The sequence below is a fragment of the Tachysurus fulvidraco genome, chromosome 19 (genome assembly GCF_022655615.1).
Source record: "Tachysurus fulvidraco isolate hzauxx_2018 chromosome 19, HZAU_PFXX_2.0, whole genome shotgun sequence".
NCBI classification, from domain to species: Eukaryota; Metazoa; Chordata; class Actinopteri; order Siluriformes; family Bagridae; genus Tachysurus; species Tachysurus fulvidraco.
The window spans coordinates 7,253,490-7,265,129 of record NC_062536.1 but is presented as its reverse complement, the minus strand read 5'-3'; the positions used below and the strand labels follow the sequence as shown (position 1 = coordinate 7,265,129).

Here is an 11,640-nt window from a genome sequence, read left to right as displayed (position 1 = left end):
AAGATGGACCTGCTTCTGACCAAGACGCCGACCGGGGACATAAAAAACAGTGTGCTTCCGATGGTGTACAGAGCACTAGAAGCTCCCTCTACTCAAATCCAGGTAGCCATGCAGTTAGCACTGAAAATAACAGGATTCAACCTGTGTGCTTGTGGATGTGACAATATTGTTGATGTACACACTTTAAATAATCAAGGTACATGAACATGGACACGAACAAAACCTTAAGACCGGGGGAAACATTTCAAGTAGTTGCATTTCGTGCTGGTGGATCATATCCAGGTTCTATGAACTGAGCAAGAGATTGAGTTTAAATGCAGTTTTCAATAAATTGACAGACAGGCTGTTCATCAGCTGATCAAATGTTTAAGATCAAAATGAAACATAACAGAACTAAGTGTCAAAAAAAACGCTCGGTAGTGAGTAGCCCAACGGGTCTTGTTGATAACTTTAAACACTGGTTTCGGCATGCTTGATGCAGCTCCTGGTGGCTGGTGAGAACGTTGCTCTGTGTGGTGAAGATTTTTGAAAACTTCCCTTGCCACCCATCTCCAAATATTCTCAAGGGGAGTTAGATCAGAGGAATATGCGGGATGGTCCAGAAGTGCAATGTTACTGTCCTGGAAGAAGTCCTTCGTCAGAGACGGGTGTGAATTGCAGCGTTGTCCTGTTGAAAGACCCAGTCATTACCACACAGACAAGGGCCCTCGGTCAAGAGGGATGCCTGCTGCAACATGTCCACGTAACCAGCCGCAGTTTGACGCCCTGCACAACCTGAAGCTCCATTTTTCCAGTTGAAGGAAAAAGTACCCCAGATCATGATGGAGCCTCCTCCACTGTGCTGGGTAGAAAACATCTCCAGTGGGGTATCGTTGGAAGCCATCAGGACCATTTTTTTCTTGTCCGAGAATGAAACTTTATTCCATCTTTCGATGTCCTATGGTTGTTGCTCCCTTTCAAATTCCTAACAGGGCAAATTTGTGGTGTGGGAGGAGACGTGGATTTCGAAGACTTTTTTTTAAGCTCTTCTCTCACAGATGCTGTGTTATGGTTATTGGGCTGCATTCAGCATCAGCCTTAATTTGGGTCGAGGATTTTTTTGTCTCTTGCTCTTGTTTCTTCTTTTGGCATTTTGAAGAAGTTCTTACAACCTGGTTACGATCCACCAATGCGAAGTGTGAATTCTTGTAATATTAATATTGGTCTTAAAATATTAGTATAAGAGTATATCATGTGCGCTTAATATGTACCATGCTTTCAAATCATTTTGTTTGCAGGAATTGTGCCTGAATATTATCCCCACCTTTGCCAACCTGATTGACTATCCGTCCATGAAGAACGCACTCATCCCTCGGATCAGATCGGCTTGTTTACAGACGTCCTCTCTGGCTGTGAGTTCCGATTCAAAACGCTGTTGTGAATAATAACATCATTCAGCAGCATGCAAAGGTTTTGCTTTGTACATTGTTTCCCTTCTTGCTATCTTGTATTTGTGTTAAGACAACTGTCTCCCTTCCTACCTGTAGGTGAGGGTGAACTCTTTGGTGTGTCTCGGGAAGATTCTGGAATATCTAGATAAGTGGTTTGTCATCGATGAGATCCTCCCATTCTTACAGCAGATACCCTCCCGTGAGCCTGCTGTCCTCATGGGCATTCTGGGTAATTGGTTTTTATCATGATGGTTATTAGTTATAGGCAGCGAGAATCATTAATTAAATATCCTCATGTGGAACGGTGACTAATAGCTGCCATGAAGGCAAACCCTAACAAGGACCAAAGAACAGGAAGTAATTCAGGAGTTTCACAGTTGCACTGAACCATGTGTACTGTTCCTGTTTGAAGGTTGTGACGAGTGTTTTTTTTTTTATTTTTGCTTTTTTTATTTTTGAAATCTAGGCATCTATAAGTGCACATTTGCTCATAAGAAGTTAGGAATCCCAAAAGAGCATCTTGCAGGAAAAAGTCTGCCTCATCTGGTCTCTCTTAGTATCGACAACAACCTTAATCTCAGCCAGGTAAATACACACACTCTGAGATTTGGAAAAAGTAAACACACACACACACACACACTGCACTTGATTTATGCCTTCTTTCACGTGTTTCAGTTTAACTCTTTCATGGCTGTAATCCGAGAGATGATGAATCGGATGGAGGCAGAGCACAAGACCAAGCTGGAGCAGCTGCAGAGCATGCAGGAGCAGCAAAGGTGCCAGATCTCTCTAGAGCTTTTCTCACTGCACTTAACCCTGAGCTATGGTCATTCTAATCCCTGCTATTAACCCCGGGTAAAGGAACGGCTCACTCTGTAGCATTTCTCTGAAGCACAGTGTGAACCGATGCGGAATGTTACAGCGAGATACTTAGCAACAGACACACGATTGATATCGAACAAGGACATGCCTCATATCATGTCCTTTGTACAGTCACAGAAACCCCATGAGTTTTACATTACAGCAGTTGCAGCTTTTTAAGGAAGAATGCCTTTTGGGGATGGAAATTTGGGAAGAATTTTCTTTTCAGTACAAACAGAAATAACCAAGTATTGAAGAAATCGACTGAAAAATTGTCACATTATTTAGAATGAAGCTACAGTCAGGTTGAGGTAAAGGTCGTCATTTAAAGCAGTTACGTGCTGTATTCATCCAGTCATTTTGGTCCTCACCCCAAATATGCAGTGGTTTATGTATTACATCAGATTATTAATAGTTAGGATTAATTGTTAACCCCAGGTAAGGTATTAACAGTGTGAAACATCAAACACAGTAACCCAGGTTTCTGTTTACCTACAGTAGAGTTTATAATCACTAGGTAAATCATTCAAGTGTGATGAGTCAAAACCTAAAAAAGCCAAGTAAAAAGTCAATGTCTAAGGGCCTTGTTACACCTGGTCACTTCATGTGTTGTCTCTGATCCGATAGCTATCTGATTTGTTAAAACTCTTCCATTTACATTAGGCCACATAAATGCGTCTCGGCGAATCGGGTATAAACCCGATCTTTCTATTCCCGCCCAATATGCAAATTTATTTTACGTCATTTCCGGGGTAATTGAAATGGAACACGCTTTGGTGTATGCGGTTGCTACAAAAAACAGCATTTACTGTTTGCTGCATATTCGCTGGAGGCAGCAGTGCATTTTAAGACCCAACGAGACACCTGGGTGAAAGATCGGAGTCAGCGCTGGTGGGAAAACATATTTGTTTCTGGCGCGATGCACGACTCGGTAGTTACTTGCGAGTGACGTACTTCCGTTTGGGAGGAGTATAGCGCTGACGTATGTGGCTTGAACAACCACATTCATTTACACCTGAAACGTGTCCCAGACCACCTCCTGAAGGGGTTTGAACGATCGGATTTATATCCGTCTCGAAACCATTTCGGAGGGCATTTACACCTGGTCTTTTTACCATCGGATAGCTATCGGATCACAGAAAATGCATGTAGTCTCCAGGTGTAAAAACCCTCTATGAGACGTCTCTGTAACGCGCTATCATCTTATTATGTACCACAAATGAGTGTCAGTGTTTAGACTATTATAACATACTATCCTGTATAACCTTGCTCTTATTGCTCGTGCCACTTTTCTGCATCTTGCACACAACAATTCAACTTAACACATGCAAATAGCAAGATGTCTGATCAGTGTGGATATTTAAAAAAAAAACAGCATAAAAAGTTATATAATAAAACTGTTTACCATAAAAATGTGATCAGGTTCTTGTTATTTTGCACATTGTGTGTAAAATAAAACTGAAGAATTATGTGTATGACCTCGCATTCAGCTCCGAGAGATTACCTTAGTGTACTTCTGTCAAGATGTGAGTCAGGAAGAAATATTTCGGTTCTTCTCGGCATCCATCAGGCTCAAGTTTGCGATCACTAAAAACAGTAAGGAGTTGTGCAAAATGCTGAGAGGGATTTGTATGCAGCCACCATGCTGAGTCATCTCATAGTCTGGAACAGAACAAGATGCATTTGCCTACAGAAACACATACCGTAGCAATTTATAATAATAGTATCTCTTGTTCTATTGTGTGTTTAATATGAATTTATCATTTATAGGAGCCTTAACCTCAACCAGTTAAATCCATCAGAAGAGACAAAGAGCAACCCCAGTCCACTAAATCAAGTTCAAGACGTGAGTGCTGTTCTAGATTTTCTTAGATACAGTACAGCTGAATAATCGCCTTGTCACAGTGGAAAGAAATGAGCATCCTGTGTTTCTCTTAGATCGATGACGTCTTTGGCGGGAGCTCCGGGAGCACAGGAGTGAACGGCAAAGAGAACGGCTCCTCTGCCGCTCCCTCCCAGCCCTCGAGAGTGAGTCCACCACACCACAGACATGGCACGGAAACACATACTGATTGCACAACGTGTGGAGACATTTGATTAGTAAAATGTGGGCAGTGCTCTGTTGCTAAATTTTGTGAGAACCTTCTCATATCTACTCAGTACTACACTCGACTATTTGAGTAGTATGTTTAAAAAAAAAGTCTTTGTGCTAAATCCGTTTTTTCAGTCATTTTGTGCGTTTATTACGGTGGCCGAGAAGTGCAAAACACATTAACAAATCCGAAAACATAATAACAAATCCGAAAACACAACGACAATTTAGACAACCCGAAAGAGGTTGGTATAGTTTGTGATTGGAACACTTACTGATCACTGGACAAGACACCTGTCACTCAAGGTATACATGAAGTTCAACAGTCTGCCGCAGGGAAAAGTTGGAATGGATGGAAGGAATGGATTACTGTGGATCAATTCTGTTATTTTCTTATATTTAAACAGAGAACTTTACACATTACACATAAGATTCCATACCTGTATATCTTAAGTGACAGGTGTCTCGTCCGATGAGCTATAAGTTTCCATTCACAAACGATACCTACCGTTTCCGGGTTGTCTGAATTGTCATTGTGTTTTTGGATTTGATAATGTGTTTTGCACTTCTCAGCCACCGTAGTTTATTGTATATACTCCACTGTTAAGGTTATCATCATCAGAAATAACTAACCTGTACTGACTGAGAAAACAAAAAGTCGCCTCAACCAAGCAAAGAGGACAAATTTATTAAGGTATTAGACAAAAGGTAACGAGTTTAGAAGGAACGTTCATGCATCACCAGTTGCTGTACCTCGAAGTCTTCAGAAGGTGGTTGCTGGTTACCATAGTAACGGTGTTTATCTCTGGGTGTCGCAACTAGCGTTCCCCTTAACAACAAATCAATTTTTTCTGAGGCTAAAATAAAACTTTCTGAAACAAGATTTAGCATTTGTATGTAAACTTCAGCAGTGTATATCTGCATCATATAATATAAGATGATGTTTCTGCCAGGCACATGGTGGTAATGGAATAGATCCTAGATCAAGACCGTTTTTAATTGTTATTCCTTGTACACATTGGAACAAAAAAGTCATTTCTCCTGGACCATGCTGCAATACGCAAGACTACATAAAGTGCACAAACACGTGTGTGATGGTAAATAAATAGAACAATAAATACACAGGATGTTAAATCGTCAGAACACGGACTGTAACTGTAAACCTTTTGTAGAGTGGCGGCAATAAGTATAGCAACAATATTGGCAGTAAAACGTGTCCCATGAATAAAAATGAGCATGTATGGGACACGAGTAGAGCTAACTACAACCTAATTTCATGTGTCATCAGTTTAATCAGTTTAAAAGAATCCTGTGCTTGTAGTTTTCCACAAAAGAAGCGAAAAAATAATCATGCAACAAAGATCATTGATTATTTTTCTTGGCTCATGTTTTAAGCTGTAATCTTTTATGTTTAGGTGTCTCTGACATTGGAGGAGAAGCAGCGCTTGGCTAAGGAACAAGAGCAAGCAGCAAAACTGAGGAACCAGCAGCCTTTGGCACCACAGAGCATCAAACCTGCCTCAACATCCACAAGCACTCAGGTTAAACATATTGTTCAGAGGACGTTTTTGCATAAATCTGATCTGTGACCTTTGTTTTTGGCTACTTTTAACTACTGACTTTGTTTGCTTTATAAACAAACGTAATACGAATCCCTCAGTCTATAACGGTTATGGGAAATGTGAGCTCATATATGAACAATGCATTTCTTTTCCTTTCCCAGGCGAAAGACCTGACCAGCAGTCTCCTGAACAATATGAACTCACTGAACAGTCTCTCTCTGAGTTCTGGCTCTCGAACAGCACCCATGCAGACCGGCACTCTCTCATCTGGCTTCTCCTCCACACCCACTATGGCTGGCATGGGCACCCTGGCCCCCATCAGCAATGGGTTCAACTCTCCCATGGGCTTCCAAACAGCAGGTATGGGCATGCAGACTACTGCGCCCGGTGTCTATGGAGGCATGGCCAGCACCAACAGTACCCCAAACTTCAATGCCCTCTCACAGAACCAGAATCAGTCCAGCAAGCCAGCCGATATGTCCGCCCTGGACTCGCTATTCTCAGCTAACAAGCCCAAAGTCAGCCTCAACCAAATGGTTCCCAAACCAGCTACAGGTGTTGCACCCTCCCCCTGGATAAACCAGCTTGGTGCAGGCCAGCCCTCTCAGACTGCACCCATGCAGGCACTACCGATAGGCATGACTGGGGTTCAGGGAGGGTTCGGGATGCAGGCTAACCCTTTCTTCAGCCCTCAGAACTTTTCTCAGCCTGCTGCTGCTGCTCCCACCATGAATACAGGCATGCTAAAGCAAAGCATGTCGGTCAATAACGATCTGAAAGACCTCTTCGGTTAAAAGGCTCCTTCGTTTGGATTTGACTAGTGACGGAAAGCGAAAGGAGATTAATCAAGGCAGACCTTTTTTTTTTTTCCCCTATTGTGCTGAACCTTACAGTCAATCAGAGGATGACCACCAGCCTTAACCACGCAGGGTCACATGTCACACAGGACATGTTGTCCTTGTCCGAATACTGAATATTAGGCTTAAACGTATTCAGTCAGTTTGTTCTCTAAACACACACAAGATATCAGACTTTTCCCCTAAATAAGGAGAATGGGTAAAATAGGTAAAACAACGGTGGGGCTTCACCTGGTGAAGACAACAATTTACTTGAATGGGAAATGGTGCAGGATCTTTTTTACTAGCTTTCCACCTTCTTGGTCTACTTTTGGAAGAGTGAGTTTGGAACCTGATGATAATGAGTATTTTGGTCATTTGTGTAGCCATCACTACAGAATTCCTTCTTGTTGCTCACAACACAACACCAGGACTTTCTGTAATCATTTACAATTAGCTCTGTCCTGAAAAAATCAAAGCAAATATCTGATGTAACTACTAATAATCATCCTCCAACTTGGTGATGCATTGTTTAAAGTGAGGCTTAGGCTCATACATTCCTCCAATTGTGCACTTTTTTACTGTTCCATGTGATCTCACTGAGCTGTTTTATTGTTTTTGAGTCTAACAGGCTGAATTCAGCAGTGTTTGATGCCCCATTGAATTGACTCAATTGACCACCCATTAGTTTTAAATTAGATATAAAGTCATTTTTGTGTAATTTGCCAAAATAGCCTTTAATTCTGTTACCGATAGGCATCACTTAATAAATCTCAAATGATGTCATTTCAAATTAAATTGTGACCGATGCATCTGATTCTGTGTTGTTTTGCATCAGGAGAAATACTAATAAGTGTAACGAGGGAATTCCCGATCCAGTGTTTTTTTCCCCCTTGTGTCCCAGTTGCAGATGTCGCTTGTAAGGTGAATTAATACAGAATTATTACCTGCAGCAATCCAGTTAAGATGATGCAGATACAACTCAAAAGCTTCAAACATTGTAATATGGATGTCGGTTTCTAGATGAGCTGCTTTGAATGTTTTTAGGATGTTTTTACTGTGTATACGTTGTGTGTGTACACTTTTGGAAAAATACCCAAACCATTCTGTCTTCTAGCAACATCCATGCATCATTTCTCCCAAATCTGACGTTTGATGTGCAAATTAATTTAAGCTCTTGACCTGTTTCTGCATGATTTTATACATTGCACACATGATGCCACATGATTAGATGATTGTATATCTGCATCAATGTGCAGGTGGAATGTTTCAGGTTAGCATCAGCACAATGTCAATATTCAATGTAGGATCAATGCGTCACTTCTCACCAGTGTTGTGGAGTAAATTAATCCCAAATCTCGTTTGCGCTAGTCATGTAAATCTAGCCCAGATATTCAGATTTGAATCATCTAGTATTTCAGGAACGGACCACGCTCACACGTTGGTGAAATTGTGGTCCTGATTATGGCTGGTGTGAAGTGTGAGGTTATGATTTAGATGAGAATGAGAGAATGTTTTGTATTTTTTACACATATGCTGGAGTTATTATGAGCTAACAGTGTGGTATTGGAGCAAACTTTTGTTGTCCGTGACCGAAGCAGACTCTTTACTCTTTACTCAGACTCGTAGATTCTTCGATCTGGAAAGATTTCTCGATGGGTATAATCTACAAACCTTCAGTGAACTGTAGCGTACGTGTAGGTCTTGCTTTGTGTTTGTCCAGCTGCTTTCGTTTAGTTTGTGTGAGTCATTTCTGTTTAGTGCTTTGCCTTTCTTGTTACTGATCGTTTTTACTGGAGCCCACGTGACCGTAGCATCGACACTGAACAGATTAAAAAATAGACAGACCTAACCTTTTATTCTTTATCATGACCAAATAAATATCACGATTGTGTATTATATTTACATATCATATGAATGATGTTTATAGTAAAATGAGATTTATTTCACATTAGTTAACATGTTTTTTTTTTGTGTGTGTGTGTTTTTTAATATATTATCCTGGGATCACTTATATAAAGGGGACCTCTGAGTACAAATGTACAAAAGATAGAAGCCTTATATGAAGAGAGGTGTGCAATAATAGGTCTTGGAAGGGTTTTGTCAAATTGACTTGAAGTCAATTGCGTGTTTTACTACATCCGGTTTTCATATATGGACAGAGTCGTTTCCAGTTATTTTAGATTTAAACTGAAAGTAAGAACCTGAAATAGAACAGAATCTCATAACATATTTATATTTCATCCATTACCTTTTGAACTTTACTTTGCTCTGTCATGATCTGGTTTCAGTTGCCAATAAGTAATTTGGCCTCTAAATCAAAGATTAAATAAAAAAAAGAAACAAAGCCTATTCTTCTATCTTTATATTATACCAATGTAATATGTGTACAGTGTGGCACTTTTGTGAGCTTTGTATTGTGTTATGAGACTGTACTGTCTGAAGTTGACAATTTGATGAAAATCTGTAAATATTTCTCAAAAAACACGCGCTGACTCTCTCTTCAAAGCTTTTCGGTCATTTTGTCAAACAGATATGATTGTGTAGATTCCTAATTGCAGTGTATAGTTTTGGACAGAAAATAGATTTGAAAAATATCCAGATGGGTTTAAATAAAGATCTTCAAACAATGGGAAATGGTGCAATGATTTTGTGAGTAAACTCAAATACAGTAATGAGGCACTGACTTCCAAATGATTGTCAAAGAATGCTCTCAAAACAGCCTCGATACTTTCTGGGACCTTTGTATTAGTATAGGTTTCTAAATGCTCAGTGAGTTGTTTTTATACGTAAGTCACTTCCTCATGGTATGGATTCCACTTTCAATACGTACAAAATCCCGGCAGTTTTTTTAGGTGCGTGTTGATGCTGTGAACCTCCCGTTCCACCACATCCAACAGGAGTTCTGCTGGAGTGAAATCCGGTGAATAGGACAGCAACTGAGGAACTCTGACATGACAGTCATGTTCGTGAACCAGGCTGAGACGACTTTGTGACATGCCGCATTATCGTGTTGATGCAGCCATTAGAAGATGGTACATTGTGTCTGTAAAGGTCTGCTACAATACACAAATAGTCGGTGGGATTCAAGTGATGACTGACTGGTATTCAAGGGCAGAAAGTATCCTAAGAAAACATTCCCCACACCATTACGGCACCTATATCAGCCTGGGCTGTGGGCACAACTCAGGTTGAGTCTATGGATTTATGCTGCTTGTGCAAAATTCTGACCCTATCACTTGTATGTCTCAGTACAAATCAAGATTCATCAGACCAGGCTCTGGTTTGTCTCTCTTGTAGTTTTGTAGAAATGAGATCACATTTCCCTGTCATGTGGCTACTAGTTTAGCATTGCTTTAAATGACGCATCAAATCATCACCCATTTGCTTTAACAGACATAATTTGGCATCATACCTATAATTTAAAAATAAACACTTTATAAAAAATTTATTATAATATTTATGTTGAAAACATCTAGCTGTGAGCCAATTATTGGTCAAAATGACAGTGAAGTCATTAAGGAAAGGAAAAAGAAAGTTATTATTTAGTTATTAGTTATTATTATTATTTAAGAAAGTATTATTTCTACGTCCCTACCACTAGGTGGTGGAGGTGTTCTCTACAGATTTCTCAGTAAAACCTCCATCTTGCTTTAAACTTAATACTTGCTATGGTTTTCTATACAATAACATATTTGTGCAAATGGTTTATTTGCTTTAAATTAGATTATTCAGTACCAAAGGCAAAATTGGAACTCTATTAACAAAATGTTTTAAGATCATTGTGCAAAAATGAGTACACCCCTAATGGATGTGTTTGGAAAATGCATAAAATAAATTTGGAATTAACAGAAATTCACCAGCAGATGAGTCTAATCCATCAAATTGGCGTGGAAGTATTGCACACTTGGCTAGATCATTAGAAAGTCAAATTGGACCAGTGTTGTATAAATTACTAGAAAGCAATACTTGGGTAAAAGTACAAGTATCGTACTAGAAAAAGACTTTGGTAGAAGTGAAAGTTATCTTTTAGAATATTACTCAAGTATAAAAGTCTTAAAGTATCTGATATTTACTGTACTTAAGTATCAAAAGTAATTTTCTGATATTTAATGTACTTAAGTATTTGAAGTAAAAGTAAAAAGTAAAATTTCAGTGATTTTCAGTGGGCTTAAGAGGCATTTCATCCGGTAGGAAGAATCTTTCATTGCAATGTACAGAAACATTTCTTGTAAATACGGCCACGGGTGTATAATGTTATCTTCTTCACCCTGTTCACCACTACGGTGGTCGTCTCACACAATGGTGACCAACCCGCGGCTCCCGAGCCACATGCGGCTCTTTGCCCGGTTTCATGCGGCTCTTACGTTCATATCGAAGTTTGTATTTGTGTCTTTTTAATATGCGTGTTCGCTTCGCTTGAGTTCTTTACGGTATTTTCGTCAAACGCGCATGTGAGAGGGATGAAAATACCTCAAAGTTTCCCAGTAGGAGCAAAATCATTTGAGTAAACAATTTGTGTCAAGTTCGCTCTCAAAATGGCCAAAATGTGGCTCTTGGTCTCTGACTGGTTGGCAAATTGCTCTGATATTCACTGAGGATACGATAAAGTATGAATGTTTAAAGGGGGTGTACTCATTTATGCTGTGCACTATGAGCACTGAGATTGAGGTCTGAGATTCTCATTAGCACAATATCTCAGATGAATATTTGTAGATGTGGAATTATCACCTTAACATTAGATGATTATTTGTTGGCATTTGAGCCAAACAGCAAGTTACAGCAAGGTTAAATAAATAAAGTTTTTTCTCGTCTTGTGGTTTTAAAAAACTAGACGAAAGCTGAGTCACTAAAATAAT

The 11,640-nt window shown here is 39.7% G+C and overlaps 1 protein-coding gene across 2 annotated transcripts in view; it reads left to right on the top strand.

The window, feature by feature from the left end:
- The window catches only part of scyl2 (SCY1 like pseudokinase 2), a 23,388-nt gene extending 14,417 nt beyond the window's left edge, over window positions 1-8,971 (top strand). For both annotated transcript variants that reach the window (XM_027153939.2, XM_027153938.2), the window contains 9 exons: window positions 1-102; window positions 1,278-1,391; window positions 1,527-1,659; window positions 1,897-2,015; window positions 2,106-2,206; window positions 4,062-4,137; window positions 4,230-4,319; window positions 5,799-5,924; window positions 6,107-8,971. The exon at window positions 1-102 is cut by the window's left edge and continues 21 nt beyond it. In XM_027153939.2, the coding sequence (XP_027009740.1) occupies window positions 1-102; window positions 1,278-1,391; window positions 1,527-1,659; window positions 1,897-2,015; window positions 2,106-2,206; window positions 4,062-4,137; window positions 4,230-4,319; window positions 5,799-5,924; window positions 6,107-6,739 (1,494 nt within the window). In that variant the 3' untranslated portion in view covers window positions 6,740-8,971. The remainder of the gene's footprint in view (window positions 103-1,277; window positions 1,392-1,526; window positions 1,660-1,896; window positions 2,016-2,105; window positions 2,207-4,061; window positions 4,138-4,229; window positions 4,320-5,798; window positions 5,925-6,106) is intronic.
- The last annotated feature ends 2,669 nt before the right edge of the window (window positions 8,972-11,640 follow it).